The sequence below is a fragment of the Cydia strobilella genome, chromosome 16 (genome assembly GCF_947568885.1).
Source record: "Cydia strobilella chromosome 16, ilCydStro3.1, whole genome shotgun sequence".
Taxonomy (NCBI): domain Eukaryota; kingdom Metazoa; phylum Arthropoda; class Insecta; order Lepidoptera; family Tortricidae; genus Cydia; species Cydia strobilella.
Window position 1 is genome coordinate 3,395,902 of NC_086056.1, and position 26,424 is coordinate 3,422,325.

The window sequence follows — 26,424 nt, forward strand, 5'->3', positions numbered from 1 at the left end:
CGGACACTCTTACACCTGTTTTAATCTGCTAATTTATTAACAATGGACACAGCTTGCAACGATATAATTATCAATCCCTTATTCATCAATTGTTACATATTTGTTCCCTGACAGTCAAATATTTTTCCCGGTGGAGCGAATTAAAGGATGACTCACGTTAGACCGGGCCGTGTCCGGGCCGGAGCTTCCGGCGCTTACTTTTCTATGACATGACAGGTGATCACGTGGTGCTTTCCGTGTTCTTGCTATTTAAATGATTATCAATAAAGTTTAACTGTTTGCTTCTAAAGTTTGTTATTTATAAAATAAAACTAAATTTTAACTAAAAACGAATACTAAAAAAACTAAAATACTGCTAAAAAATTTGGCCCCTGTGGCATCGTGCCGATGATGCTGGCATGATTTACCCGCTGGTTTGCGATACTATTAAGATTGCGCGAGGCAGCTGCCTGTTCTTTTCTCACCAGTAAAGTCGAACAGTCTTTTAGTAAGCTTTTTGAAAAGCTATAGAGCGTTAGAACCCCAAATGGCATAAAAATATACGCGTGGTCGAGACTTCTGTACATTTGATGTGCTTTTCGGCCGGTTTAGCCGCTACTAATTAAAATAGGATAACCATACAGCTAAGGCTATGCATGGCCCGACATGCTCTTAGCCAGTTTTATTTGACAGTACATGTGATTATTAAATAACTAATTATATGCCTCTAGAATTGAAAATTAGATAAGTATAGATCTAAGTAAAATGTTTGAAAAACATAATATTACTATGATGTACTTACCCAGCTATACTTAAACCCGTCTTGTCTTCAAAGCCCAAGTAAAAACCGGTTTTATTACTTTCTGCCAAGCTAGATCCCACGTAAACGCCGACTTTCTTCCCGGACAGATGCTCAGGGTTTACACCTGGAATTATTGGAAGAAGAAACTTACTGAATCAACCAAGCAGGGCTCGAAAACCGTTTTATTTTTCAAACCGGTTTCGTTTATTTCCGGGAATGAAAAGGATTTCGTTTCCGTTTGCGGTTACCAGTTATAGAACCTTTAGGTGGGCCAGGACAGATTCGTATTAAGGCAGTTGGGTTTTAGGCCAGAATCTGAGTAAGTACGACTCTGTTGAGGTCTGATTTGCTATAGGTATGTTTCTGAATAAAGCAGTTTCGACATACGACTTATGATATGGAAGTCACTTTCTCTTTAAACCAATTTCTGAGTAGGACAGATTCGAATAAAGGGGTCTCGTGACATGACAGTACTACGTCAGGTTGGTAACGAGTTGGATTAGGACTAATGCGGTTTCTTATCTCATCCGATTAGCAACGATTCGATTAAGAAATTGAACAGAATCTTTTAATGATGAATAACGTCACACTAAATCAATAGATAGGTAGGTTAGGTTCGTTAGGTTGCTTTAGATGCCCGAAGGGCAAACCGCCGAGAAATAGGAGCCCCGCATAGCGGGGCTCCGTCGACTCAGAGTAAGAAGGAAATGTTCAATGGACAAGTATCTATTTTGGCATAATGGTACATATTTTGTGTATAATTTAAAAAAAAAAATTATAACAGAATCCGATCAACATCGAATCGGTCGTACTCGGAATTACACATACTAAGATTCCAATATGAAATTTTCTGTCCTACTCAGAATTCGGCATAATGAGAATCTGAAGTGCTAGGAATTTGAGATTTTAATAACCTAACATTTTAGGAACTTGGATAACTTAGAAAATGCCCTATTCATAATCAAACCTATTTAGAATCCGAATTAAATAGAAACTGGCAACCTTAGAGTCGTACTTACTCAGATTAAGGCCTAAACCTCAACTGATTTAATACGAATCTGTCCTGGCCCGCCTAAAGGAACCTTTAGGTGGGCCAGGACAGATTCGTATTAAGGCAGTTGGGTTTTAGGCCAGAATCTGAGTAAGTACGACTCTGTTGAGGTCTGATTTGCTATAGGTATGTTTCTGAATAAAGCAGTTTCGACATACGACTTATGATATGGAAGTCACTTTCTCTTTAAACCAATTTCTGAGTAGGACAGATTCGAATAAAGGGGTCCCGTGACATGACAGTACTACGTCAGGTTGGTAACGAGTTGGATTAGGACTAATGCGGTTTCTTATCTCATCCGATTAGCAACGATTCGATTAAGAAATTGAACAGAATCTTTTAATGATGAATAACGTCACACTAAATCAATAGATAGGTAGGTTAGGTTCGTTAGGTTGCTTTAGATGCCCGAAGGGCAAACCGCTGAGAAATAGGAGCCCCGCATAGCGGGGCTCCGTCGACTCAGAGTAAGAAGGAAATGTTCAATGGACAAGTATCTATTTTGGCATAATGGTACATATTTTGTGTATAATTTAAAAAAAAAAAATTATAACAGAATCCGATCAACATCGAATCGGTCGTACTCGGAATTACACATACTAAGATTCCAATATGAAATTTTCTGTCCTACTCAGAATTCGGCATAATGAGAATCTGAAGTGCTAGGAATTTGAGATTTTAATAACCTAACATTTTAGGAACTTGGATAACTTAGAAAATGCCCTATTCATAATCAAACCTATTTAGAATCCGAATTAAATAGAAACTGGCAACCTTAGAGTCGTACTTACTCAGATTAAGGCCTAAACCTCAACTGATTTAATACGAATCTGTCCTGGCCCGCCTAAAGGGTCATATTCAAAAATTATTTACAATTAGAAGAACAATACAATTATTATTACAATTATAAAACCAATAATACATTTAAAAGGCATATGCAAGTCAATACGTTTCTATTAAGTGAACATAATTTTAAGCATGTTTTCATTGAATTGAATTATAAATATAAAAAAAAATTGAAATGTCATGAAATGATTACATTAAATAAATTATAAGGTTTCGACATATTTAGTCATTCGTCTAGGAATTCTTTTACCGAGTAGTATGCTTTTTTTGTGCAAAACGTTTTGAGTTCGCGTGTGAAACGTCGTTCATTACTAAAGTTTTTTATTACTTCAGGTAATTTATTATAAATTTTTGCACCTATTACCCTTAAGGACTTCCCTGACTTCTGAAGCCTATGCGTGGGTATCGACAGCGCCGGTTTTCTTCTCGCTGAGTAGGGCTTGCTTAGAGGAAACTCATCAGGATTCTTCCTTACATATTTACCTATCTCAAATATAAAAAGCGAAGGTACAGTCATCACCTTAAGGTTAACAAATAGCTGCCGTGCAGGTTCGTGTTCAGGGACTCGGGATATCAATCTTATTACCTTTTTTTGCAGGATGAATGGTCGGTCCCTATCGGCCGCTAGGCCCCAAAGGTCAATACCTCTCGTTAGGTGTGCATGGAAATATGCATAGTATGCTGTCAGCAGGCCCTGTTCCGATAACGTATGCTTTAGGCGTCCTATAGCGTAGAAGGCAGAGTTTAGTTTTTTACAGATCGCGTCTATGTGTTGGCTCCATTGCAAACCGCTATCGAAACAAAACCCAACATATCGAGCATAACCTACGGGTTCTATTTGAACCCCGTTAACAGTCAAATCCAGCCGTAGCTGTACCCTACTGTTAAGTGAGAATTGGAGGAGGTTCGTTTTCTCGATATTTAACTGCATGCCGTTAGCTTGGAACCAGTGCAGCAATTTTAGAATTATGTCTGTAGCGTTCGACTGCAGTTCCTCTTGGCTACGACCGTGGATTATTGCACATATGTCATCCGCGTATATGATGAATTTTGCAATAGGACTATGCAGGCGATTATGGTGCAAGTAAAAGATTTTGATGTATGTGAAATAGGGATTTAATATCCGAAACTGATACAAGGGTTGATATTCGCGTTTATGTATGTAAGACGCGTGCGGCGCTGTGGCGGCCGCTGGAGCTAATGGCTTGTGGTGGGGTCCGTCCCCCGCGCGCCCGCGCCCCGCGCGGTAACTTGTTGTCGTAGACATGCTGGGGGGCCGTTGGAGGAAGCTGAGGTGTCGGTAGCATTGGCTGGCGCTGAAGCTTCTTCCAACATCTCATCATTGTCATCAGGGAGGGGGCACACCTTATTCAGTGCCCGTCGTTCGATCCCTCTGATCGTTCTAAAATCGCCTACTCTGGCGATTCCGTCCTTGCCATAGTATAGTCGATGGACACGTGCAAGTTTCCATCTCATGGGAGGTAGGTTATCCTCTTTAAACACTACCATAGCGCCTTCCTTAAGATCTCTGTAGGGATGTCTCCATTTTGTTCGTTTTTGTAGCTCGGAGAGGTACTCGTTTTTCCACCTCTTGGCAAAACTGTCACGCAGCGACTCGAGCAGCTGATAGCGCGTCTTTATGCCCTTACGGGATGCAGCAGGAGGGGACGCCAGCGAAGTCAGGGGACGCCCGATGAGGAAGAGGGGAGAAAGGTCGCTAGGGTTACATGTAAGAGGGGTAAGGGGTCGGGAGTTAAGAACTGCTTCAACTTCCGTGCAAAGGGTACTTAACTCCAGAAACGTTAAGCTAGAGTTACCTATTGATCTTTTTAAATGATATTTTAAGCATTTAACATTGGCCTCCCATAGCCCGCCGAATGTGGGGGAATAAGGGGGATTAAATATGAACTGAATGCGCTCTTCGGCTGTGTAATTATATATGGACCTCATGCCTGCTTGTAATGCTCGTCCCAGTTCATTGTTTGCACCAACAAAATTAGTACCGTTATCGCAATAAATTTTACTCGGTCTTCCTCTACGCGAAATGAATCTGCGAAGGCAGGCAATGAATGCTTTAGCACTAAGGTCACTAACGGTTTCTAAGTGGACTGCCTTAGTCCAAAAACAAATAAATATACAAATGTAGCATTTGCTAATTCGATTTCCGCGTCCTATTTTGCTTGAAATTGGAAATGGACCACAGAAATCTGTTCCCGTTATAGCAAAGGGGTAGCTAGGAGTAATTCGACTAGCTGGTAGGTGGCCCATCAGCGGCTCCATGGCTTTGGCTCTAAGACGAGTGCATATTACGCAGCAGTGATATATGCTTCGTGCCAACGTTCTACCTCCCAGGGGCCAAAACTGGTCTTTGAAGCTTGCCAGGAGTAGCTGAGGGCCAGCGTGCAGTAAGCGTAGATGCTCGGCTCGCATCAACAATTTTGTTAAATAATGTTTAGCGTGTAGTAACACTGGATGCTTTTTATCATAACTATATTCGCTATTATTAAGCCGACCACCTACTCTCAGCACGCCGACGTCATCAAGAAAAGGAGACAGCTGTAACATATGGGATGAGGTAAGTTTTTTATTATTTTTTATTAGTTTAAGTTCATCTTTAAATGACTCTGACTGGGCTAGTTTTATAAGGTAAGTTAAGGCTGAACTAAGTTCATTTTCTTTAAGGGGTCCTACTGATCGATTATGTTTTTCTTTGATTTTACAATTACTTATAAATCTGTGGACATATGCAATTATTCTTTTTAAGTGTAATGAACTTGAATATCTTTTTATGACAATTAAGTTATTAGTTTCATTGTTTTGATTTATGTTTGATTGTAAGACTTTTATTTCAGGTAAAGCGGTCTCGGTGGTGGGGTTTTGCGGCCATTGAGATTCGTCATGTTTCAGGAAAACTGGACCTTCCCACCACAAAGATGACTCAACAAGAAGACTTGGAGCTACTCCTCTCGAGGCCAGGTCAGCGGGATTTTTATCAGTAGGTACATGTCGCCACGAGTCTCTAGAGGTAAGCTCACGAATCTCATTCACTCTGTTACACACGAATGTTTTAAGTATTTTAGGGCTTGTTTTTATCCAGCCAAGTGCAATAGTGGAGTCGGACCAAAAAACCTTTTCCTGTATGGAGCAACGGAGAGCTCCGCTGACCTTGGAAACGAGTCGAGCGCCCAACAAAGCTGCTGCTAATTCAAGTTTAGGTATGGTCTGAAGTTTAAGGGGACAAACTCGTGTTTTTGCGCAAAGCAATCTGACAGTTATGGAGTCTGAACTATCCGTGGTGCGTACGTATACGCAAGCCGCGTAAGCGTCTTTAGACGCGTCTACAAAACAATGGATCGCACAAGCGACAGGAGATGAGCATTGTACATGCCTAGGTACAGAAACTGAAAGTAAAGCATGCAAGTCGTTATGTAGTTTTAGCCACGTTTTCTTAATGTCCGCGGGTACCTCCTCATCCCAAGTCAACTTGAGAGACCACAGTTTTTGAAGTAAGATTTTAAGTGTTATAGTGCAAGCACTTAAGAGCCCAAGAGGGTCAAATATCTTACAAGTGTTAGATAAGATTGTTCTCTTTGTAGCTTTTTCATCTTTAGGAATTGGTTCTATTGCAAATGTAAGATTGTCAGTGTTTGGTGTCCACTGTACACCTAGAACACTGGACTGTTTACTTAGGTTTAGATTGTCAGATACTGGCGAATCCTTAAATATTTCAGGGCAGTTGCTACGGAATTTATGCACTGGAAAGCATGCCGAATTAAGTGTGCCTACTACTCCGTTGAGTACGTGGCACAAAGTTTCTTTACTGTCTGCACCTGTTAAGACATCATCCATATAGCAATCACTTTTTATGACTTCAGATACTAAAGGATCCGGGCATTCTAATGCGAGCTGTAAAAGACACCGTGAGCTTAAGAACGGTGCCGAGGCCGTGCCGTATGAGACAGTATTTAATTGAAGCACTTCTAAAGGCTTTGTGTCATCTTCGCGCCATAATATTAACTGTAAGTTTCGTTGCGAATCATGAATTAGGATTTGGCGATAACATTTTTCTATATCTCCCGTAAAAACATACTTATGTTGACGGAACCTGTGTCACGTTACTCCCTCCTCCACGTATATTGGAGGAGTGAGTAACGGAGCTGGGAGTGAGGAGGTAGAAAGGAAAGATAGATATAACAGGGGTAGGTTCTTTATTTAACGGCTATTGTCTAAATATGACACGCTACAGATGGTTTAAATTACAAAAAGAATAAAATAAAGTTTATAGTCGCGCTAATAGCACGTGCAAGGCAGGAGCACGCACACGGATAGGCGCGCTGATAGCACGCGCAAGGTGAGGCGCGCTGGTAGCACGCGCACAGTAAGGCGCGCAGATAGCACGCGCAAAGGTAAGGCGCGCAGATAGCACGCGCAAGGTGAGGCGCGCTGGTAGCACGCGCACAGTAAGGCGCGCAGATAGCACGCGCAAGAGTAAGGCACGCAGATAGCACGCGCAAAGGTAAGGCGCGCAGATAGCACGCGCAAAGGTGAGGCGTGCTGGCAGCACGCGCACAGTAAGGCGCGCTGGTAGCACGCGCACGGTAAGGCTCGCTGGGTAAGGCGCGCTGATAGCGCGCGCACGGTAAGGCGCGCTGGGTAAGGCGCGCTGATAAGCACGCTCTTCAAAGAGGCGAGGCGCAGTGACAACACGCGCCTGTTGAGGCGAGGCGCGCCGATAGCGGGCGAGGCGCGGTGACAGCACGCGCCTGTTGAGGCGAGGCGCGCCGATAGCGCGCGCCTAGGAGACGAGGCGCTCCGCTAGAGCAACTGCAAAGCACCACCGGACTTGGGTGCGTGCAGAGAGCGCCAGACTTCGCCAGGAACACAGGTAACTTTTTAAGGAGCGCGAGCGAGGGTTTCTTGATGGTGCGGGGCCTGGCTTGGCCCCGCACGGACCCTTACAACTGACGTTCCTTTATTGGGAACTAGAAGCAAACTGAATTCAGATGTCCGCTGGGCCGCTTATATAGCTAGCAATAACATTTTCTAGAATTCTTCTTTACTTCGTTATTAATTTTGAAAATATTTGAAAATATTTGTTCACCAGTAACAATTTTTAGGTAAAATTTAGAACAAACTACTTGAAAACTATACGACCTAAACTTCATGCTAAAGAATTTAGAGTAAATTATTAGTTTGACGGATTATGTCAAAACAAAGAAACAAATATGTCAAGGAAAATTTATAGTGAATTTTAGGTCGATTAGCTTTGAAATCATTATAAAAACATGAAGTGATTAGAAAAACAGCAAGGTAAGTAACCGGACGGGTCAGGGCCGTATTAGGGTAGAAGGAGTTTAGGGAGAATTGGAAATGGTAGCCAGAAAGTAAAACATTTTAAATCAAAAGTTTCAGAGAGTAATTTGGAAGACGAGAATCAGACAGGAAGACAAGGCAAAAGCGTTAAGGAATTATAGCCGATTGGAGAATCCAGAGCATCAGCCCGTGGGAGTAAGGACTGGGAGTTAGGACCCAGGTATGAGATGCTACATTACCCCAAAAACCACGGAAAAAAAAACTTTGTCGTAATCTTAAACGGAAAAGTTTTTTTTTGTGAAGAGTTAAGTTTAGGGGAAAGTAAAGGAAGTAAGGTAAGTAGGTAAGTAAGTAAGTAAGTAGGTAAGTAATTAAGTGGGTAGGTAAGTCAGTAAGTCAGAAGAAAGAAAGAGCAAGCTCGTTAATGGGGATGAATAAATGGAACGAGAGGATGAGTGATATAATGGAGAAGAAGATGAATAGATCGAGGAACTTCCCTGCACTCATACATCTCCTGTCATAATCACGCATTCATAAGTCTCTGGCAAAGGAAGGGGATGTGGTTCACGCTCTATGACGCACACTCCTAAGAAGTCCTCGCTATGACCTGAGGCTTCTTTATAGAAGGGAGTAGTCAGCCGCTCCACTGGAAAAGATAATAAGATAATAATGAACGACCTAAGGCTTATTTTAAGGGAGTAGTCAGCCGCTCCGCGAAGATAAGTTTATGTACAAGTTCTAGTCGGTTTAGAGCCGACGAGAGAATAGAGAGTAGGGGTAGAACCTACTTCTAGGTTGTGGTAGGGGTAGACCTACCACAGTAGAGTAAAAAAAAGTAGTGTTTGACCATAAGGCTTATTTTTTTCTTCAGAGTTGGACTACCGCTCTGCAGGGTGAAGAAAAGAAAAAGAAGGGCACCTGGCTTATTAAGCCACCCGAGAATGAAGAAATATTTACAGATGAATACAATCACACAAAATGAAAGAAATGGAAAATGACAGTTAATGAAGAATGAAAACGAGCTTGAAGAAGGACAAAGGGGAGGAGGAGGACGGGCTGAGCTGCAAAGTAAAAGAAGTACAATTATTATAAAGTTAAAGACCTATAAAAATACATCATTAGAAATAAAAGTGATAAAAAAAGTAGCTATCTAGTCTGATTGCTATAATAAGATAATCTAAAAAACGTGCCATATTGACTAAGGAAATAGAAAATTAAACAGAAAGAGGCCGAAAAGTTATTTAAGATTTAAAGACACGGATTCTGTCTATAATTTAGAATTTAGTGGGTTAAGAAAGCCGGTAAATTTAAAAGTTGGGCGCCAAAACTGTCACGTTACTCCCTCCTCCACGTATATTGGAGGAGTGAGTAACGGAGCTAGGAGTGAGGAGGTAGAAAGGAAAGATAGATATAACAGGGGTAGGTTCTTTATTTAACGGCTATTGTCTAAATATGACACGCTACAGATGGTTTAAATTACAAAAAGAATAAAATAAAGTTTATAGTCGCGCTAATAGCACGTGCAAGGCAGGAGCACGCACACGGATAGGCGCGCTGATAGCACGCGCAAGGTGAGGCGCGCTGGTAGCACGCGCACAGTAAGGCGCGCAGATAGCACGCGCAAAGGTAAGGCGCGCAGATAGCACGCGCAAGGTGAGGCGCGCTGGTAGCACGCGCACAGTAAGGCGCGCAGATAGCACGCGCAAGAGTAAGGCACGCAGATAGCACGCGCAAAGGTAAGGCGCGCAGATAGCACGCGCAAAGGTGAGGCGTGCTGGCAGCACGCGCACAGTAAGGCGCGCTGGTAGCACGCGCACGGTAAGGCTCGCTGGGTAAGGCGCGCTGATAGCGCGCGCACGGTAAGGCGCGCTGGGTAAGGCGCGCTGATAAGCACGCTCTTCAAAGAGGCGAGGCGCAGTGACAACACGCGCCTGTTGAGGCGAGGCGCGCCGATAGCGGGCGAGGCGCGGTGACAGCACGCGCCTGTTGAGGCGAGGCGCGCCGATAGCGCGCGCCTAGGAGACGAGGCGCTCCGCTAGAGCAACTGCAAAGCACCACCGGACTTGGGTGCGTGCAGAGAGCGCCAGACTTCGCCAGGAACACAGGTAACTTTTTAAGGAGCGCGAGCGAGGGTTTCTTGATGGTGCGGGGCCTGGCTTGGCCCCGCACGGACCCTTACAACTGACGTTCCTTTATTGGGAACTAGAAGCAAACTGAATTCAGATGTCCGCTGGGCCGCTTATATAGCTAGCAATAACATTTTCTAGAATTCTTCTTTACTTCGTTATTAATTTTGAAAATATTTGAAAATATTTGTTCACCAGTAACAATTTTTAGGTAAAATTTAGAACAAACTACTTGAAAACTATACGACCTAAACTTCATGCTAAAGAATTTAGAGTAAATTATTAGTTTGACGGATTATGTCAAAACAAAGAAACAAATATGTCAAGGAAAATTTATAGTGAATTTTAGGTCGATTAGCTTTGAAATCATTATAAAAACATGAAGTGATTAGAAAAACAGCAAGGTAAGTAACCGGACGGGTCAGGGCCGTATTAGGGTAGAAGGAGTTTAGGGAGAATTGGAAATGGTAGCCAGAAAGTAAAACATTTTAAATCAAAAGTTTCAGAGAGTAATTTGGAAGACGAGAATCAGACAGGAAGACAAGGCAAAAGCGTTAAGGAATTATAGCCGATTGGAGAATCCAGAGCATCAGCCCGTGGGAGTAAGGACTGGGAGTTAGGACCCAGGTATGAGATGCTACACCTGATCAAAATATTAAAAAGATCGTCTTGCACCACAGGGCCTACATATTGTATGTCGTTTAGGCTCTTTAAAGAGGCGCTTTTCATACTTCCATCGAAAACTACTCTCAATTTGGTACTTTCACTATTTTCTCTTATAACGCAGAAATGTGCTAGGTAATAGCCGAACTTCGGCCTATCGATTCGTGTGAGATGACCTAAAGACTCGTATTCATGTATAAAATCACTATATTGTTTTTTTAAATTAGGATTTTTATTTAATTTTTTCTCTAAGGTATAAAATCGCTTGGCAGCACCTCGGTAAGAGTCGCCTAATGACTTTTCAGGGGTCTCTTTCAGTGGCATCTGAACTGAGAACCTGCCATCTGGTAAACGGTAAGTATGAGCTTTAAAGTGCTCTTCACAATACTCCTCGTCAGCTGACAAAGGAGCCTTGGCTTCTGGAAGTTCTTCAAGGTTCCAGAACCTGGTTAACTTTTCACTGATTTCTTTTGTGAAAAAACAATGAAGTTTTTGTGACGTTAAAGAATTAGGAAAATTTGCTGGACTTAAAGGACCTGCTACGATCCAGCCGAATTCTGTACTTACAAGGAGGGGCATATTTTTTCCCAGACTTATTTTCTCCAAACATAATAGTTCGTAAAATATTTCGGCACCTATCAATATATCAATATCAGAAACTTTATGGAATTCAGGATCAGCGAGCTGAATATGTTTAGGTATGTTTAGTTGACTAAGGTCTACGGGCAAGTTAGGCAACTGATCTGTAATTTCATCAAGGACTCCGCAGTGTAGGGTCACTTGGAACTGATTGGACAGGGAGCTGACAGTCACGTCGCATTGATCGGATACTGAGAGTTTAATGTTTTTAATGCCCGATATATCTAAAGAATCGGGTTCAGGATTCCCTAATCCAAGTTTATTTTTTAGGTCTTCAGTAATAAAGCAAGTTTGGCTGCCTGCATCAAGGACAGCGCGTGCTACATAATCCACATTTTTATTGGGGTTGGATACCTTAACTAAAGCGGTACCAAGCATAATCTGCTTACCTGATCGGACTGTTAAAGCCCTAGGCGGTTGGTTGACTACTTCAAGGTCATTTGATGTTCCAACCGTGGGTGTCGTCGCAGGCAAGGGTTTAGTTACGTTATTTTCTTTATGCAATAATGTATTATGCTTCTTATGACATAACCTACATCCTCCTAATCTACAATTACGTGTTTCATGTCCGCGTCGTAAACAGTTGGTGCAAAGATTTAACTTTAAGGCTTCGCTCCACTTGTTTTCGAGCGGTAAAGATTTGAATGATTCGCAGTCTATGATTCTATGACCTTGACTACACATTGGACACGATAAACCTACCGGTTTAGAAGCACTAGACGTGAGGAAACTTTTTGAAAATTTGCTATGTGTGAATGAGCCTTTATGTTCATTTTGTGTGAATGAGCCCTTATGTTCATTTTTTGGTTGACTATCTTTAGGAATATGAGAGACGCTTTTTTCATGTCTATTAGCAAATGTGGTTTCTAAAATGTCCGCTCGATTGCGAAGAAACTCGATAAATTCGTCCAAGAGTGGCAAGTCGGAGAGATTATTTCTATGCTCCTCCCACTTACCACTGGTGGTCGAGTCCAGTTTACTGGACACCATAAATATAATGAGCGTATCCCATTGGTCAACCGGCTGTCCAAGCGTGGTCAGTGCCCTCAAGTTTTTGGTCACAAGGTCAATTAAGTATCTTAAAGATTTATGTGATTCTCTGGTTAAAGTTTCTATTTTAAAGAGAGCCTTCAAGTGATTATTAATAAGAATTTTCTTATTATTGTACCTCTGACATAACAAATCCCATGCGACCTTGTAATTTTGTGACGAAAATTCAATAGACTTGATTACAAGTGCCGCGCTCCCTTGTAGGGACGATCTTAAATAGTGGAATTTGTTTATGTCTGGGATAGTGTCATTATTATGTATTAATGACTCGAACGTGTCGTGGAATTCCAACCACAAAAATTAATTGCCGTCAAATATCGGTAATTTGATAACGGGTAATTTTACGTTTACGTTATCCTGACGTGAGCAACTACTGTGCGAACTTTGTTTATCCTCATTATTTATGGGTCGCAATTTTAATAATGTTTGAGCACTGGCAATACCACTGTAAAACCGTCTTTCAGTTTTCTCTCTTTCTCGAATTTGTTCATCCGGGTCAGGAGAATATAGTTCTATTTGACTTTGACATTTTTCAAAATCACAGAATAAAGCTTCCATTTTTACACTTCGCAAATTCAATTCATTAAATCGCGCTTCGGAAATCTGGTCAGGTTGTATCCGTTTCAACTCTTCAATAAATTGTTCAAAATGTGTCAATCTACCTCTAATTGAACCGCGCTGTTTAATTAAATCTTTAAGCTTTAATTCATTTTCAAGCGGATTTATGTCTACGCCGCCGTGAGGAGAAGTGGGTGTAGACATTGTGTAAATTTATATTAATATTTTTTATATGTGAGGCACTAAAGTTGAAATGGATAAATAATGACCCAACACAAAAAAACGGTAATACACAAGATCTAGCGAAGGGCAATCAATAAACAAGATAAGAAAACTGTGCATCAAACCAGGCAGGAGTTCCAGGTGCGCGGAGACGCCGCGCGAAACTAGGTCAAGTCTCGCTCGAACAGCTGACGCGAAGTAGGTCGACACTGCGGAGAGTAGGCAGTAGGCACAGCCGACGCGAGCGCAGTCAGTCCGATGTATTTATCCTGGAAATGTCGGCCCGAAACGAAATGAGCAATGATGCAAGTATATAAGGTATATAATGGTTTGGACCTTTGAGGAATAAACACTATCTTTAATAATGTGAGAAAACAATTATTTACTTGTAACCACTTAATTTTGCTAATTTAAAGTTACTTAAACTAATTGCTTTTATGAAGTAGCTCAGCGAAATAATATTTAAGGAATGCTTTGTATAAAGAAAGCGTGAACATGGGCGTGTTCGGTGCACAAGCACTTATTATTAAGTATTTTACGTAAACAACAACTTAAGATAAATTATAATTTTAAGCAGTGCAAATTCAAGATGCAATGCAATTAGCACTTTATGACTTATATATTAAGGTTGATTAGCTCTAGCAGGCCAAGGAATGAAATGCTTTTAATTTTAAATGTTTTATTTTTATAGTGATTTTAATGCTGTATTTTTTGCTGTATAGGCGCGTAGCAACATAGGCGAACAATGCACTCAAGATAAGAAATATGATTACGGAATCCTAAAATTTTAATAAAAGTCGTATTTATATTTTTTTTGGAATAAAGTACACTAAGCACAAAAATCAAAACTAGGATAGGTAAAAGGGTAAAGGATAAGAATTGGGAACTCCCCTGGAAGTAGTTCGCCGTGGAGACCCGCGTCGCCGGCGTGGCATCCAGTCCAAAGGTCGCGCTCGGTAGTTTCTTTGTTCTCGCTTCTCGAACGTTCTGTTGCTAAGCCGCGTACGCGCAGATGTCTTGAGGTAACTAGTCCGTGTCACGGTCGCCAAAAACTTGCAGGCGATTATGGTGCAAGTAAAAGATTTTGATGTATGTGAAATAGGGATTTAATATCCGAAACTGATACAAGGGTTGATATTCGCGTTTATGTATGTAAGACGCGTGCGGCGCTGTGGCGGCCGCTGGAGCTAATGGCTTGTGGTGGGGTCCGTCCCCCGCGCGCCCGCGCCCCGCGCGGTAACTTGTTGTCGTAGACAGACTAGGTAATGGCAGGTCATTCATCAGTAGCGCGAATATACTATTGCCTACGTTTGAGCCCTGGGGAACGGACCTATCTCCGACTAAGCCACATTTAGAATTCTCCCCGTTCACATCGGTGACTTGAACGCGGTGGACTAAGAACGATCTTACTATATCCAGGGCCTTACCTCGGACACCGTAATGTTCAAGCTTCGCCGCTATTAACACATGGTCTACTAAGTCAAATGCACGAGACAATTAAAAAAATATAGCAGCAACGTAACTTTTTGCCTCTAGATGGTCTAATACGGTTTCCAGTAGCTTGCGCACCGCGCCTAGGATTGATCGGCCCGCGCGATATGCATATTGGTCACCACAGAATATGCCTCACTAAACTAATGTCATACGCTTAGGAAAACCTGAGCCGCTTACGACTTTCTGGACACGTAAATCGCCCAGCGATAAAGAATTCACGGCACGGCCGGTTGTGTACTTGAGTGGGAGATATTTTGTTTTACCCGCCGATAACTCTTATTGTAATTAGGTAATCTCATTTTTAACTTTATATAATTTTTGTTTTTCCTATGTACCACAACAATGTTTAAATGTAAAATGTATCCACGAATGCAGTGTCGATACAAACCCGATAGGGTTTCACGGCACCTTTCTGTCTGATGTAATGTAAGATTTTAATATAGAATAAATAATAATAATAATAATAAATATATTTTAAATATATTTTAAATGTGGTTTTTGCCCTAAAATAGTGATAAATACTCATGTGTGAACCGAGTTATTACTAAACCATGCGGACAATTGATATTTTTCATTGTAGACACCGCGACCATGGGTCGCAGTCGCATTACAACCGTGTTGACATTTGTCATACTTCACCGGCAAAACTACAAAATTATTAGAAATGATAACAAGGAGTCGAACTAAAGCGGTAACATCAAGCGCACGACCACCACCCCCGCCCGCCTCGTCCAGTTCCTCGTCCACATCGTCGTCAGGCGACGAGTTTGCAACGGCGCCTGACACAGACGGGTCCAGTGACGAGAGCGGGCCGCCGCCGCCGCCGCCGCCACGACCACCTGCGCGACGAGGGCGGCCACCGCTGCCGGCACGCTTGGGGCCTGCGGGACATCCTGCCCCGCCCACGGCTCCCGCTGCCGGTGGTATAGTGCGTCGCATGAGATGGTCTCAATCCATTAATGAGAATGTCATGCGCGCCTATTATGGGGCTACAGAGGGGGGAACACAGCTATCCGCGTATCGTTCAAGAATACTGCCACTGTTTCAGGTTCTTGAACCCACCATCACCGTGTCGGAGCAACGATTATCGGATCAGGTGCGCGTCATTCAGCGGCTAAAGCGTTTGGATGATGCGACACTTGATCGGCTTCGCCTGGAGGCTCTCTCTGCTCGCGCAGCCTCCGCCTCGGTGCGAGATCTGCCCGCCACGTCGCCGGATCCGGTGCCCGCACCCGACCTGGCACCGGGGGCGCCGCGGGTTGATTTTAGTACCGACGAGGGGGATTTTGCGAGTCAGAGCGTGAGTACATCTGCCAATGAGCAACTGAGGAGGACTTTGGAAGAGACGATTACGCAGTATCGCGCCACAACCAACTCTAGGCCACGATTACCACGTCTGCCTATAAATAGACGCAATCTAGCGCTAGTGGGAGCCCTAAACGCTTTACTAGAGCCACATTTACGGACTAGTAAAGATTTAGATGATACGCACTCGATCATGTACTGCGGAGCCATCGCGGCGTGCCGTGTTGCTCGAGTCAAGTTTCCGGACGCTGAACGTGCACCTAGGACCGCCGGAGGTGTCCCTGCATGGCAAGCGCGGATTGAGCGACGTATCAGCTCGTTTAGGACTCTCATTGCAAAGCTGATCTGCTTTAGGGGGGGCAACAACCGCCCCCGAGTAATGCGCTTTGTGAACCAGGCGTTCGCGGGGACGGATGTCAGGCCCCGCGACTACATGGCCAATGTCACAGAGCGCATCGACTTTCTAAAGCAGAAAGTCTATGCATGGGCAAACCGTATTCGCCGCTACAGAAAGCGTGTGGATCGATTCCAGCAGAATCGTCTTTTTCAAAGTGACCAAAGGAAGGTGTACCGAAGGTGGGAGGAAGCCGACTCTCGTGTGTCCGACGTGCGGCTACCGGATGCTACTGCCATGACTGATTTCTGGCGTAGCATCTGGTCAGTGCCTGTGGAACACACGGAGGGCGGTTGGATAGACGTTGTCGAACGTGAGTGCGAGAACATCGAACCTATGGGGGCTATCACCATCAGCCCCGATGACGTAAGTTGTGCCATTCGTACGACCCAGAACTGGAAAAGTCCTAGACCGGACGGATTGCACAACTTCTGGCTAAAATGGTTTCGATGCTCGCACGCACGGTTGGCAACGCAGTTCCAACAAGCCCTAGAGCTCGGTTCCCTCCCACCTTCCCTAACAACTGGTGTAACCTTCCTGCTCTACAAGTCCGGTAGTACCACGGAAGCAAAGAACTACAGACCCATCACGTGCTTGCCTACACTTTACAAGCTCCTTACATCCATTTTGAGAGCAAAAATTAACGCGCACATTGTCGCTAACAACATTTTGGCCTCCGCTCAAAATGGATGTAGGGTTGGGTCCCGTGGTACTAAAGAGCTCCTCCTCATAGACATGACCATATGCCAGCAAGTTCGGCGGAACAGGGGGGCCCTCTCGGCCGCCTGGATTGACTATAAGAAGGCCTATGATTCGGTGCCTCACTCATGGCTGAGAAGGATATTGGAGCTGTATAAACTTGATGCAGCTTTAATATCCTTCCTAAGTGCGTGTATGAGGCAGTGGATCACAGTCCTTCGTCAATCAGGAGGTGGAGATGACCGCCCTGGCCCGCAGGACTTTATAAGGATCGAGCGAGGAATATTTCAGGGTGACAGTCTGAGTCCCCTGTGGTTCTGCCTAGCTCTGAATCCCCTCAGCACCCTGCTGAAGGATTCAGGGTTAGGTTGCCAGCTTCGGAGAGAGGGTGAAGTCATTTCTCACCTTCTGTACATGGATGACCTCAAGCTATTTGCGCCAAATAACCAAGAATTGATGGTGCTATTAAAAACCACAGAAGTTTTCAGTACCGCCATCAGAATGGAGTTTGGTGTCGATAAGTGTGCGGTTATGCATGTACAGCTGGGGGAGGTTGTAAATTCAACAAATTTACAACTTTCTGAGACAATGTCTTTCAGATCTATCTCTGAATCAGAAACCTATAAATACCTTGGTATGTCACAGTCGTTGGGTATTGAGGGCGAGGGTATTAGACGGTCGGTGAAGGAGCGCTTTTTCAGTCGGCTCACAAAAGTCCTTAACAGTCTTTTGTCAGGAGGCAATAAAGTGCGCGCCTTCAACGCCTGGGTAATGCCCATACTCATATACTCCTTTGGCATACTAAGGTGGACTCAGACCGAGCTGGACGCCCTGGATCGGAGGGTCCGTCTACTACTCACCACACACCGTATGCTACACCCACGCTCGTCAGTTATGAGATTGTACATCTCACGGAAGTGTGGAGGTCGAGGCTTCCTTAACGCCAAAGATCTCCACAACCGCGAGGTGTGCAATCTCAGGAATTATTTCCTTAACAACGAGTGTGGGATGCATCGTGATGTGGTGGCAGTGGACAGGCACTTCACGCCGCTCTCCTTGGCAAACGAGAACTCTCACAAACCTGTGGTACAAAGTGCTGCGGGCCGCAAGGCGGTATGGGAGAGTAAGGTGCTACACGGGCGGTTCTACAAGGCCCTCATGGGACCCGATGTAGACCTGCTCGCGTAGGTGAACTGGTTACGATTCGGGGACCTCTTCGGAGAAACCGAGGGTTTTGCCTGTGCAATTGCGGACGAAGTTATGATGACGAACAACTATCGGAAATATATCCTGAAGGACGGTACGGTCGACATTTGTCGGGCATGCCGCCGTCCCGGAGAGTCACTCAGGCATATCATTTCCGGTTGTTCTAATCTTGCTAACGGCGAGTACTTGCACAGACATAATCTCGTAGCCAGGATTATTCACCAGCAGCTTGCTCTTCTATACGGCCTTGTGGACTGCGAAGTACCGTACTACAAGTATTTACCTGTGCCAGTTCTCGAGAATGGTCGTGCCACGCTCTATTGGGATCGATCTATTATCACTGACAGGACTATTGTAGCCAATAAGCCTGACATTGTGATAATAGATCGATCGCAGCGCCGGGCCGTGCTCGTCGACATCACCATCCCCCATGATGAGAATCTCGTGAAAGCCGAGAAGGACAAGTCCAGTAAGTACCTAGACTTGGCTCACGAGATAACCGCCATGTGGGATGTTGATTCGACGATCATTGTCCCGATAGTCGTTTCAGCGAACGGTCTCATAGCGAAGAGTCTCGACCAACACCTTGAGAGACTCTCGCTAGGTGGTTGGATCAAGGGTCAGATGCAGAAGGCGGTGATCTTGGACACGGCGCGGATAGTCCGCCGGTTCCTCTCTCTGCGGCCCTGACCACCGGCAGCTTGGGCCCTGCCCCGCTGCTGGCGGCACCCTAGGTTAGGTTTTTTATAATTTGTTTATATGTATTTTGTATTGTTTTGTAAGTGTTTTTATATTTTACTTTTATATGCATATTATAAAAAACCTAACGTAAGAAAAATAATAAATAGAGAGAATAATAATAATATTGAAATACCAGTTTGTAGTGATCCTTTATATCCTGTAGTGAACCTCGGTATGGAGTGATAAGATAAGATAAGATAAGATAATCATTTATTGCATAATTATAGGTTGTTACAGAAAGGTGGATTACATGTATTTTAGTGGAATCACTATAATTTGCCTTAAGGCGTACAATATTTGTTTACTTAAATCTATATTACCTAACTATGTGATCCTTTGGGGACATAGCGTAAACGCACAAGAATGTTCGCTGAACAAAAAACATGCCTGCGTATTATTATGAACGTTTATCTGCCAGAAAGTTGTAGAGACCATTTTAAAAAATTGAACTTCTTGACCCTACCATGCATATACATATATGAAATTAGTATGTTTGTAAAGAAGCACATATATATGTACGAATTTCAAAAAAGCGCACGACGCCAGAATAAGTTAGCTGCCCCAGAATCGAAACTGAACATCTACAAGCAAGGGCCATACTATCGATCAATAACAATTTACAACGAAATACCAGAATTCATCAAGGCGGAAAACAAACTAAGTGTATTTAGTAAAAAGCTTAAGACATTCCTCATCCATAAAGCCCCACTCAATTGGAGAATATATGACTGACACTGCATGATATTAAACTATTGTACATATTATAGTTATAATTCCCCACCCCCAACTTCTGATGACGCCGGGATGGCCAAAAAGCGAAGGGCGCAGTATCTCGATGTATTAACTTCACAGTTTAAGTGTACGCTAGCAGTTCATGAAATAAGCATTCGGAAATATTAACTAGCAATATCAAGAAAACACTGCTTATAATTGTATTATTGAGGTAAATTCGAACAACTTAATTTTAATCACAAGTCAGCATCAACTAGGTAGTTCTAACGAAACGCGGTACAGTTCCTAAGAGACTAGCGCACTGTTCCACTGCTGGAAGTAGAATGACCTCTCGCCATTCTCGTGCCCCCTCTCATAGACTCCGTACAACGCCACAGATGGCGCTGGCGTTCCGCAGCAACTTCCGACGAGTCATGAGTACGGACTCATGACCATTTCAGTCATTTGACTATCCGTAATCATGACTAGGATGCGACATATATATATATATATTTTTTTTTTGACATTTACTGAGTTATTATTTTATTGATTGCATTATATTCTTAATTAAATTTTATTTTGACATATTGCAATATAAATTGTTTTTGGTTTGAAAATGTACCGGTGTAGTTTAAGGGAAGACAAATATATATATATATATATATATATATATAATTCAGACTTTTTTTCTTCCAATTGTTTAGAATTTCAATTGTTTTAGCAAGAAATCCCTAATGCACGACATTATAAAATACTGTTACGCGTTTAAACTTAGTATGTAAGAATTTTGCAATGCCCTGATAGGGTATCATGTACCTCCTACTTTACAAATAACACCTATGTATTGTAATGTACCTGATTATGCAAATAAAATGAAATGAAATACCAGTTTGTACCAGGGATCAGATACCGGTATTTATTGTATGGGAACGAAACCGGCATTTTTTCGTTCTTGGTTAATAATTTCATTTCTAATTGGGCAATCTAATAATACAAAGTCGTTCTTCTTCTCAGTCGTACACTCAGAGTGGTCGTGGCTGTTTTGGATGACGCACACGGCTGGTCTTCATTTCCGGTTTTGTTGGTGGACTTCAAACTTTCTCTTGCGGATGTCTCTTCATTTCTGACGGTTGATAGCGTTGCGACTTGCGAGTGCACTCGACTACGGATGACTTCGACACTATTTTTAAAAAGGTCGGTCCATCGCGTAGATCGTCCTCTGGATCTTTTCCCTTCGATCTGGCCCCATACTAACAGCCTTTCCAATGATTCCGCATTTCTGGATACATGGCTAAAGAACTTAAGAATTCGTAATTGCCCAGTCGACGAAAGCCGTTCTCTTATCCTTAGTTCTTTTAAAATGGATACATTGGTTCGAAATGCTGTCCAAGGGATTCGCAACATGCGTCTCCAGCACCACATCTCAAGGGCGTCAAGGTTTCAGCTCCGGTAAAGAGTCCGGTAAAGACGAGGCGCTTCATTAATCGAACCTTTGTTGTTTTGGTTATTCTCCTGTCTTTCCAGATCTTGCCCAACTTCTCCACTGCAGACCTAGTGATGGCGCAACGTCTTCTTATTTCCTCATCACATCCCCCGGTATTGGAAATAGAGGAACCAAGATATAATATATGTACTTCTGTACCACTTCACAAGCCCTATCCACTATCATCATCTTGGTTTTATCCCTATTTATGATAAGTCCAAAGTCAAGAGTAACCGGTATTGCAAAATACAAATACAAATTTCTTTATTGTCGGATAACAAATGATCCATTTTTTGTTAGTACATTGAATGATGATATTACTCGTATGTTTCCCGGGAACCATAATATTCCGTTCCCTCTTCTTACCGGTTAGAAGAGAGAACGCAATTTTTTAGGTCGCGTTCCATCAATTAACCGGTTTTTAATGAACGAAATAATATAACGGTTTTGGAAAGATATTAACAGGTATTTCAACTAGGCTAGTAGGCCGTTATCATCTAGCGGTCTAGCTTATTCACATTAGAGGGGGATTTAGGAATATATATTTGGGTTTGTTTAATTATCGGATACACTATATTATGTCTGAATATTACCTGATAATTAACATACCTGCATCGTATATGGCTTGGTAGACATGTTCGAGTAGTTTCCGCGACATGGGGTCCATGTAGATCCCCATACGGTAGGCAACTCGGAAGAACTGGCCATCAAACAGATCCAGACCTGGGATTAAGCCCACTTGTTTCGGAACTTCTGGATGGTGGTAGTTCCAGCGCGGTTTGCCATCCACTATTGGGTCCACCTAAATTATAAAATATTATACCAAGTGGGAATTCCGTTCACCAGACTCAGTTCTATACATGGTGGGTCGTTAATTAAAATAAATAGTCAGTTAAAATTTGAGGAAGGTAAGGATATTGTATCCATGTCTGTTGAACGGCCTATAGAACTAAGTGCATTAGAATTGGAGAAATTTATTGTTGTCTGTGTTTACAGGCCGCCATTAAGTAACTTTGAAGTATATGAAAGTGTAATGAAATCTGTCTACTTAAAATATCACCTTCTAGTAAGAAATTACTTATGTGCAGCGACTATAATTACTAAAAAAGTTATCAGCAAGTTACAAATTTTCCGGCCTCCTGGATTGGAATAAGGGTCTGTACCCTTATTCCAATCCTCGAGAACTATCCGCATGATATATTCGGTATAGATGTTAATAGGAGTGGTGACAGAATGCATCCCTGTCGTACACCGGCTTCAGTTTTAAAGCTTTCCGAGTCAACTCCGTCCACGCGAACTGCTGCAGTTCTGTCGACTTATATCCTTTGTACCAGACATATTAGGTGTTGAGGAACTCCCATTTCTGACAGTACCTGTCAGAGTTTCCTCCAATTCACTGTGTCGCATGCCTTGCGGAAATCCAGAAAGCAGATATATTATTATATCGGGTTGTTGAATTCTCTGGATTTCTCTATGACCTGACACAGCACAAGAATCTGTTCACGTGTGCCCTTTCCTCTCACGAAACCGACATGTTCTTGAGCTATTGGAGTTGGAGATGACAGGTATGCTTGATGTCTTGTGTTTGTGATATTAAGCAATACCTTACTTGCATGAGATATGAGAGAGATAAGCCTATAATTATTGCACTTTTTTGTGGAACCCATTTTGCGCAAAGGTATGAACAAGGAGTGTGACCACTGAGTTGACCAGCTTCCGGTTTCCCATATTTTGGGGCAGATTGCATGCAGCATGTCAACTCCGTATTCACCCATAGCCTTAAATACTTCTACAGGTATCTCGTCTACTCTCACGGACTTATTGCATTATAATATTCTAATGGCGAGCAGTATGAGGTTACAACCTCCAGGCTCCAATACGAAGCCCTTACTAGATTACAGTGTACAGAAGGAAACTTAAATATTTTGATATGCTATTTTCAGTAGTCAGGCCCGCGTCTTTCCTCTAGTCCTCGCAAAGTTAAGATAATCAAAAGGGTCGGCAACGCGCATGTACTATCTCTGGTGTTGCAGGCGTCCATAGGCTACGGTGACTGCTTACCATCAGGCGGGCCGTATGCTTGTTTTCCACCGTCGTGGTATTTAAAAAAAGCTTATTTTTAAGCTGCACTATTTTAGGGCCACTTGCACCATAACCACTAAACCGGGGTTAAGCGGTTAAACCTGGAGTTACCATGGTTACCAGTACATTTTGACGCTGGGTTAACGGTTTAACCGGTGAACCCCGGCTTAGTGGGATGGTGCAAGTGGCGCTTATAGGCGGTATACATTTTTTTAGTTGTTCCTGAGACTCGAGATACACGGGCGAATAATAACAAAATGACATCATCTTTATGTCAAACTGTAGGTAAGTTTGAAGTGGCCCGTTTCAATAAATAAGCTGATACTTTTTTTAATATGTTTTTATTTAACAAATGTGCATAAAATAATAAAAAATCATTGTGTTGCTTTAGGAAAACACGATGCAAGTGAAACTTTTTTTCGTATTGTAGGCATTTAACTGAAATTTTCCGAAATTTAAATCTAAAACGAACATTACACAAAATAAAAATAAGAAAAAACTAAATAAATAATAATAATAATACAATTTCTTGTCAAAAAAGTGCCGGCCGTTTTTCAAGACATGCGTCGCTTAATGACATAATCCGTCGGTCTCTTGCCACCATCAATGTACCCGCTCTTCTTGAGCCGACTGGCATTATCAGAGATGATGGCAAGAGGCCCGATGGGATGTCCTTGGTTCCTTGGAGCTTGGGACGGATGTTGGTGTGGGATGCTACCTGCGTAGACACACTGGCACCGTCCCACCTCCAACGGACTAATGTAAAAGCGGGCGGAGCGGCGGAAAGCGCCGAAATTTTAAAACGTAATAAATATAAGAGCCTCGGTAGAGAGTATCATTTCGTTCCATTTGGAGTTGAAACTCTAGGTCCATGGGGTCCCAGCGCGCATAAGTTGTTTGCAGAAATCGCGAAGCGTCTGGTTGACGTAACTGGTGACCGAAGAGCTGGCGGCTTTCTCGCACAACGTATCAGCATTGCGATACAGCGGGGAAATGCCGCCAGCATCCTTGGTACAATGCCTCAAGGGCCTATTTTAGATTTAAGCTAGTTATTAATTTCGTTTACGTAGTACCACTGTATATATCTTGTATGTAAATAAATGTATATTCTAATAAATAATTAATGTTATTTGATTAAAAAACATTACTTTTAAAAATAAAATAATAAAAAAATGTTAAAATATAATTTTCCATAATTATACAAGGAACTTCAATTAAGCGTATTCATTTTAGAATGTAAGTTCATGTCCCATTTGGAGGAAAAAATATTCACTACACTGGCAACATTTATAAGAAGTGGCGGCTGACGAAAAACAACAATCTTTCCTGTGTTTTTGATTTTTAAACGGGAGGTGTACACAAACCGATTTGACCTTTAGTACTGCGAGGGCCGTTCGAATACGATGACACGAGTGTGACGTGACGTCGCATTTGAAATGGCTTCACTAGCGATGAACGGACTAGGAATCTATGCCTTATAAATCTATGATTTTAAGTACCTACTAAATATAACGTGACCAACAGGCCCATTCGAACGTGCAGTGATAAATGACAGCTAACTCATAAAACCAAATCAAATCATAAAAACATACCGCCTGATATTACATTTCACGCGTTGGTATCGAGTTTAATGTGATATTTTTACGTAATCGTAAATACATAAATCCAAATTTTCGTCAGCCGCCATTTCTTATAAATGTTGCCAGTGTAGTGAATATTTTTTCCTCCAAATGGGACATGAACTTACATTCTAAAATGAATACGCTTAATTGAAGTTCCTTGTATAATTATGGAAAATTATATTTATACATTTTTTATTATTTTATTTTTTAAATTAATGTTTTTTTAATCAAATAACATTAATTATTTATTTAGTTTTTTTCTTATTTTTATTTTGTGTAAATGTTCGTTTTAGATTTAAATTTCAGAAAATTTCAGTTAAATGCCTACAATACGAAAAAAGTTTCACTTGCATCGTGTTTTCCTAAAGCAACACAATGATATTTATTATTGTATGCACATTTGTTAAATAAAAAAATAGTAAAAACGTATCAGCTTATTTATTGAAACCATATTTCACAAAGTACAGCAATGAAATAAATCCCTAAAAGAAACATGAAATGCTTTTCTACAAAATCAAATCTACACACTTCCAAATTATTAATAACCAAGTGTAAGGATGATGTTAAAATTTCCCTACTTCGATGGAAATAAATATATACTGGCAACATATTTTTGTATATATGTGTGTGTTGCTGAGCGTAAAACAACAGCGTTCCACGCACACATCAATCGTGTTTCGGCTTCACTTTTGGCCGATTAGCCGTATGGGGACTATCTGTCTATGTGTAATTAGTCTAAGAGCTAACTGATAAAATTCCAATATTGTTCAAATATCGGTTTGATGTCAGGTGCACGTTCGAATTGGCCTGCAAGCCCATCAGAGGCCTCTCAAAATCTTCAGTCGGTTATAATAAAACAAAAAAACACTCCCTGACCTTATTGTACAGGATCTCAGAGAGTTCCTTTATATGGAGCGAGCGCGGATAGGAGCCCGAAATCCCGGAGATGACAACGCGTTTCCCGTCCAGATCGTCGCCATTCACACGCTCCGTCTCCTTGGTATCCACTTGAGGTATCTCCTGCGGTGTTGGAGCCATTATGCAAATTACCCCGCACTTGTAACTATCGCGAACTACGATCGAAAATGCGCGATCTAATTAAAATCGGGTCTTTTATATGGATATAAAAATTGTAATTTCAAGGCCGATTCAATAGAATAATTACACACACAGGTTTCATACAGGTTGTTTTTTTGTTTTGTGTTCTTATGCCGTAGTCCTTATTTTCCTCTCTGGATATTAGCATTATTAAAAATATGTTGACACAATTTGTTGTATATCAACCACACCTACGTTTGTTTTTTTTCGAATTTGTAAATACCTATTATAAAAGTTACAACCATTTGAAAATTTGTATGAAATCTGTTTTTCGCTCCTAATTTTTAGAATAATTAGGAGCAAAAAATTGATAAAAGTCAAACGTAAGGACATAACTATG

The 26,424-nt window shown here is 42.1% G+C and overlaps 1 protein-coding gene across 1 annotated transcript in view; it reads right to left on the bottom strand.

The window, feature by feature from the left end:
* Positions 1 to 26,056, bottom strand: part of LOC134748507 (fatty acid synthase-like) — a 72,383-nt gene extending 46,327 nt beyond the window's left edge. The window contains exons 1-3 of the mRNA XM_063683301.1: positions 25,863 to 26,056; positions 21,892 to 22,084; positions 782 to 905 (exon numbers count right to left, since the gene is read on the bottom strand). Coding sequence (XP_063539371.1) covers positions 782 to 905; positions 21,892 to 22,084; positions 25,863 to 26,024 — 479 coding nt within the window. The 5' untranslated portion in view covers positions 26,025 to 26,056. The remainder of the gene's footprint in view (positions 1 to 781; positions 906 to 21,891; positions 22,085 to 25,862) is intronic.
* Positions 26,057 to 26,424: the final 368 nt, after the last annotated feature.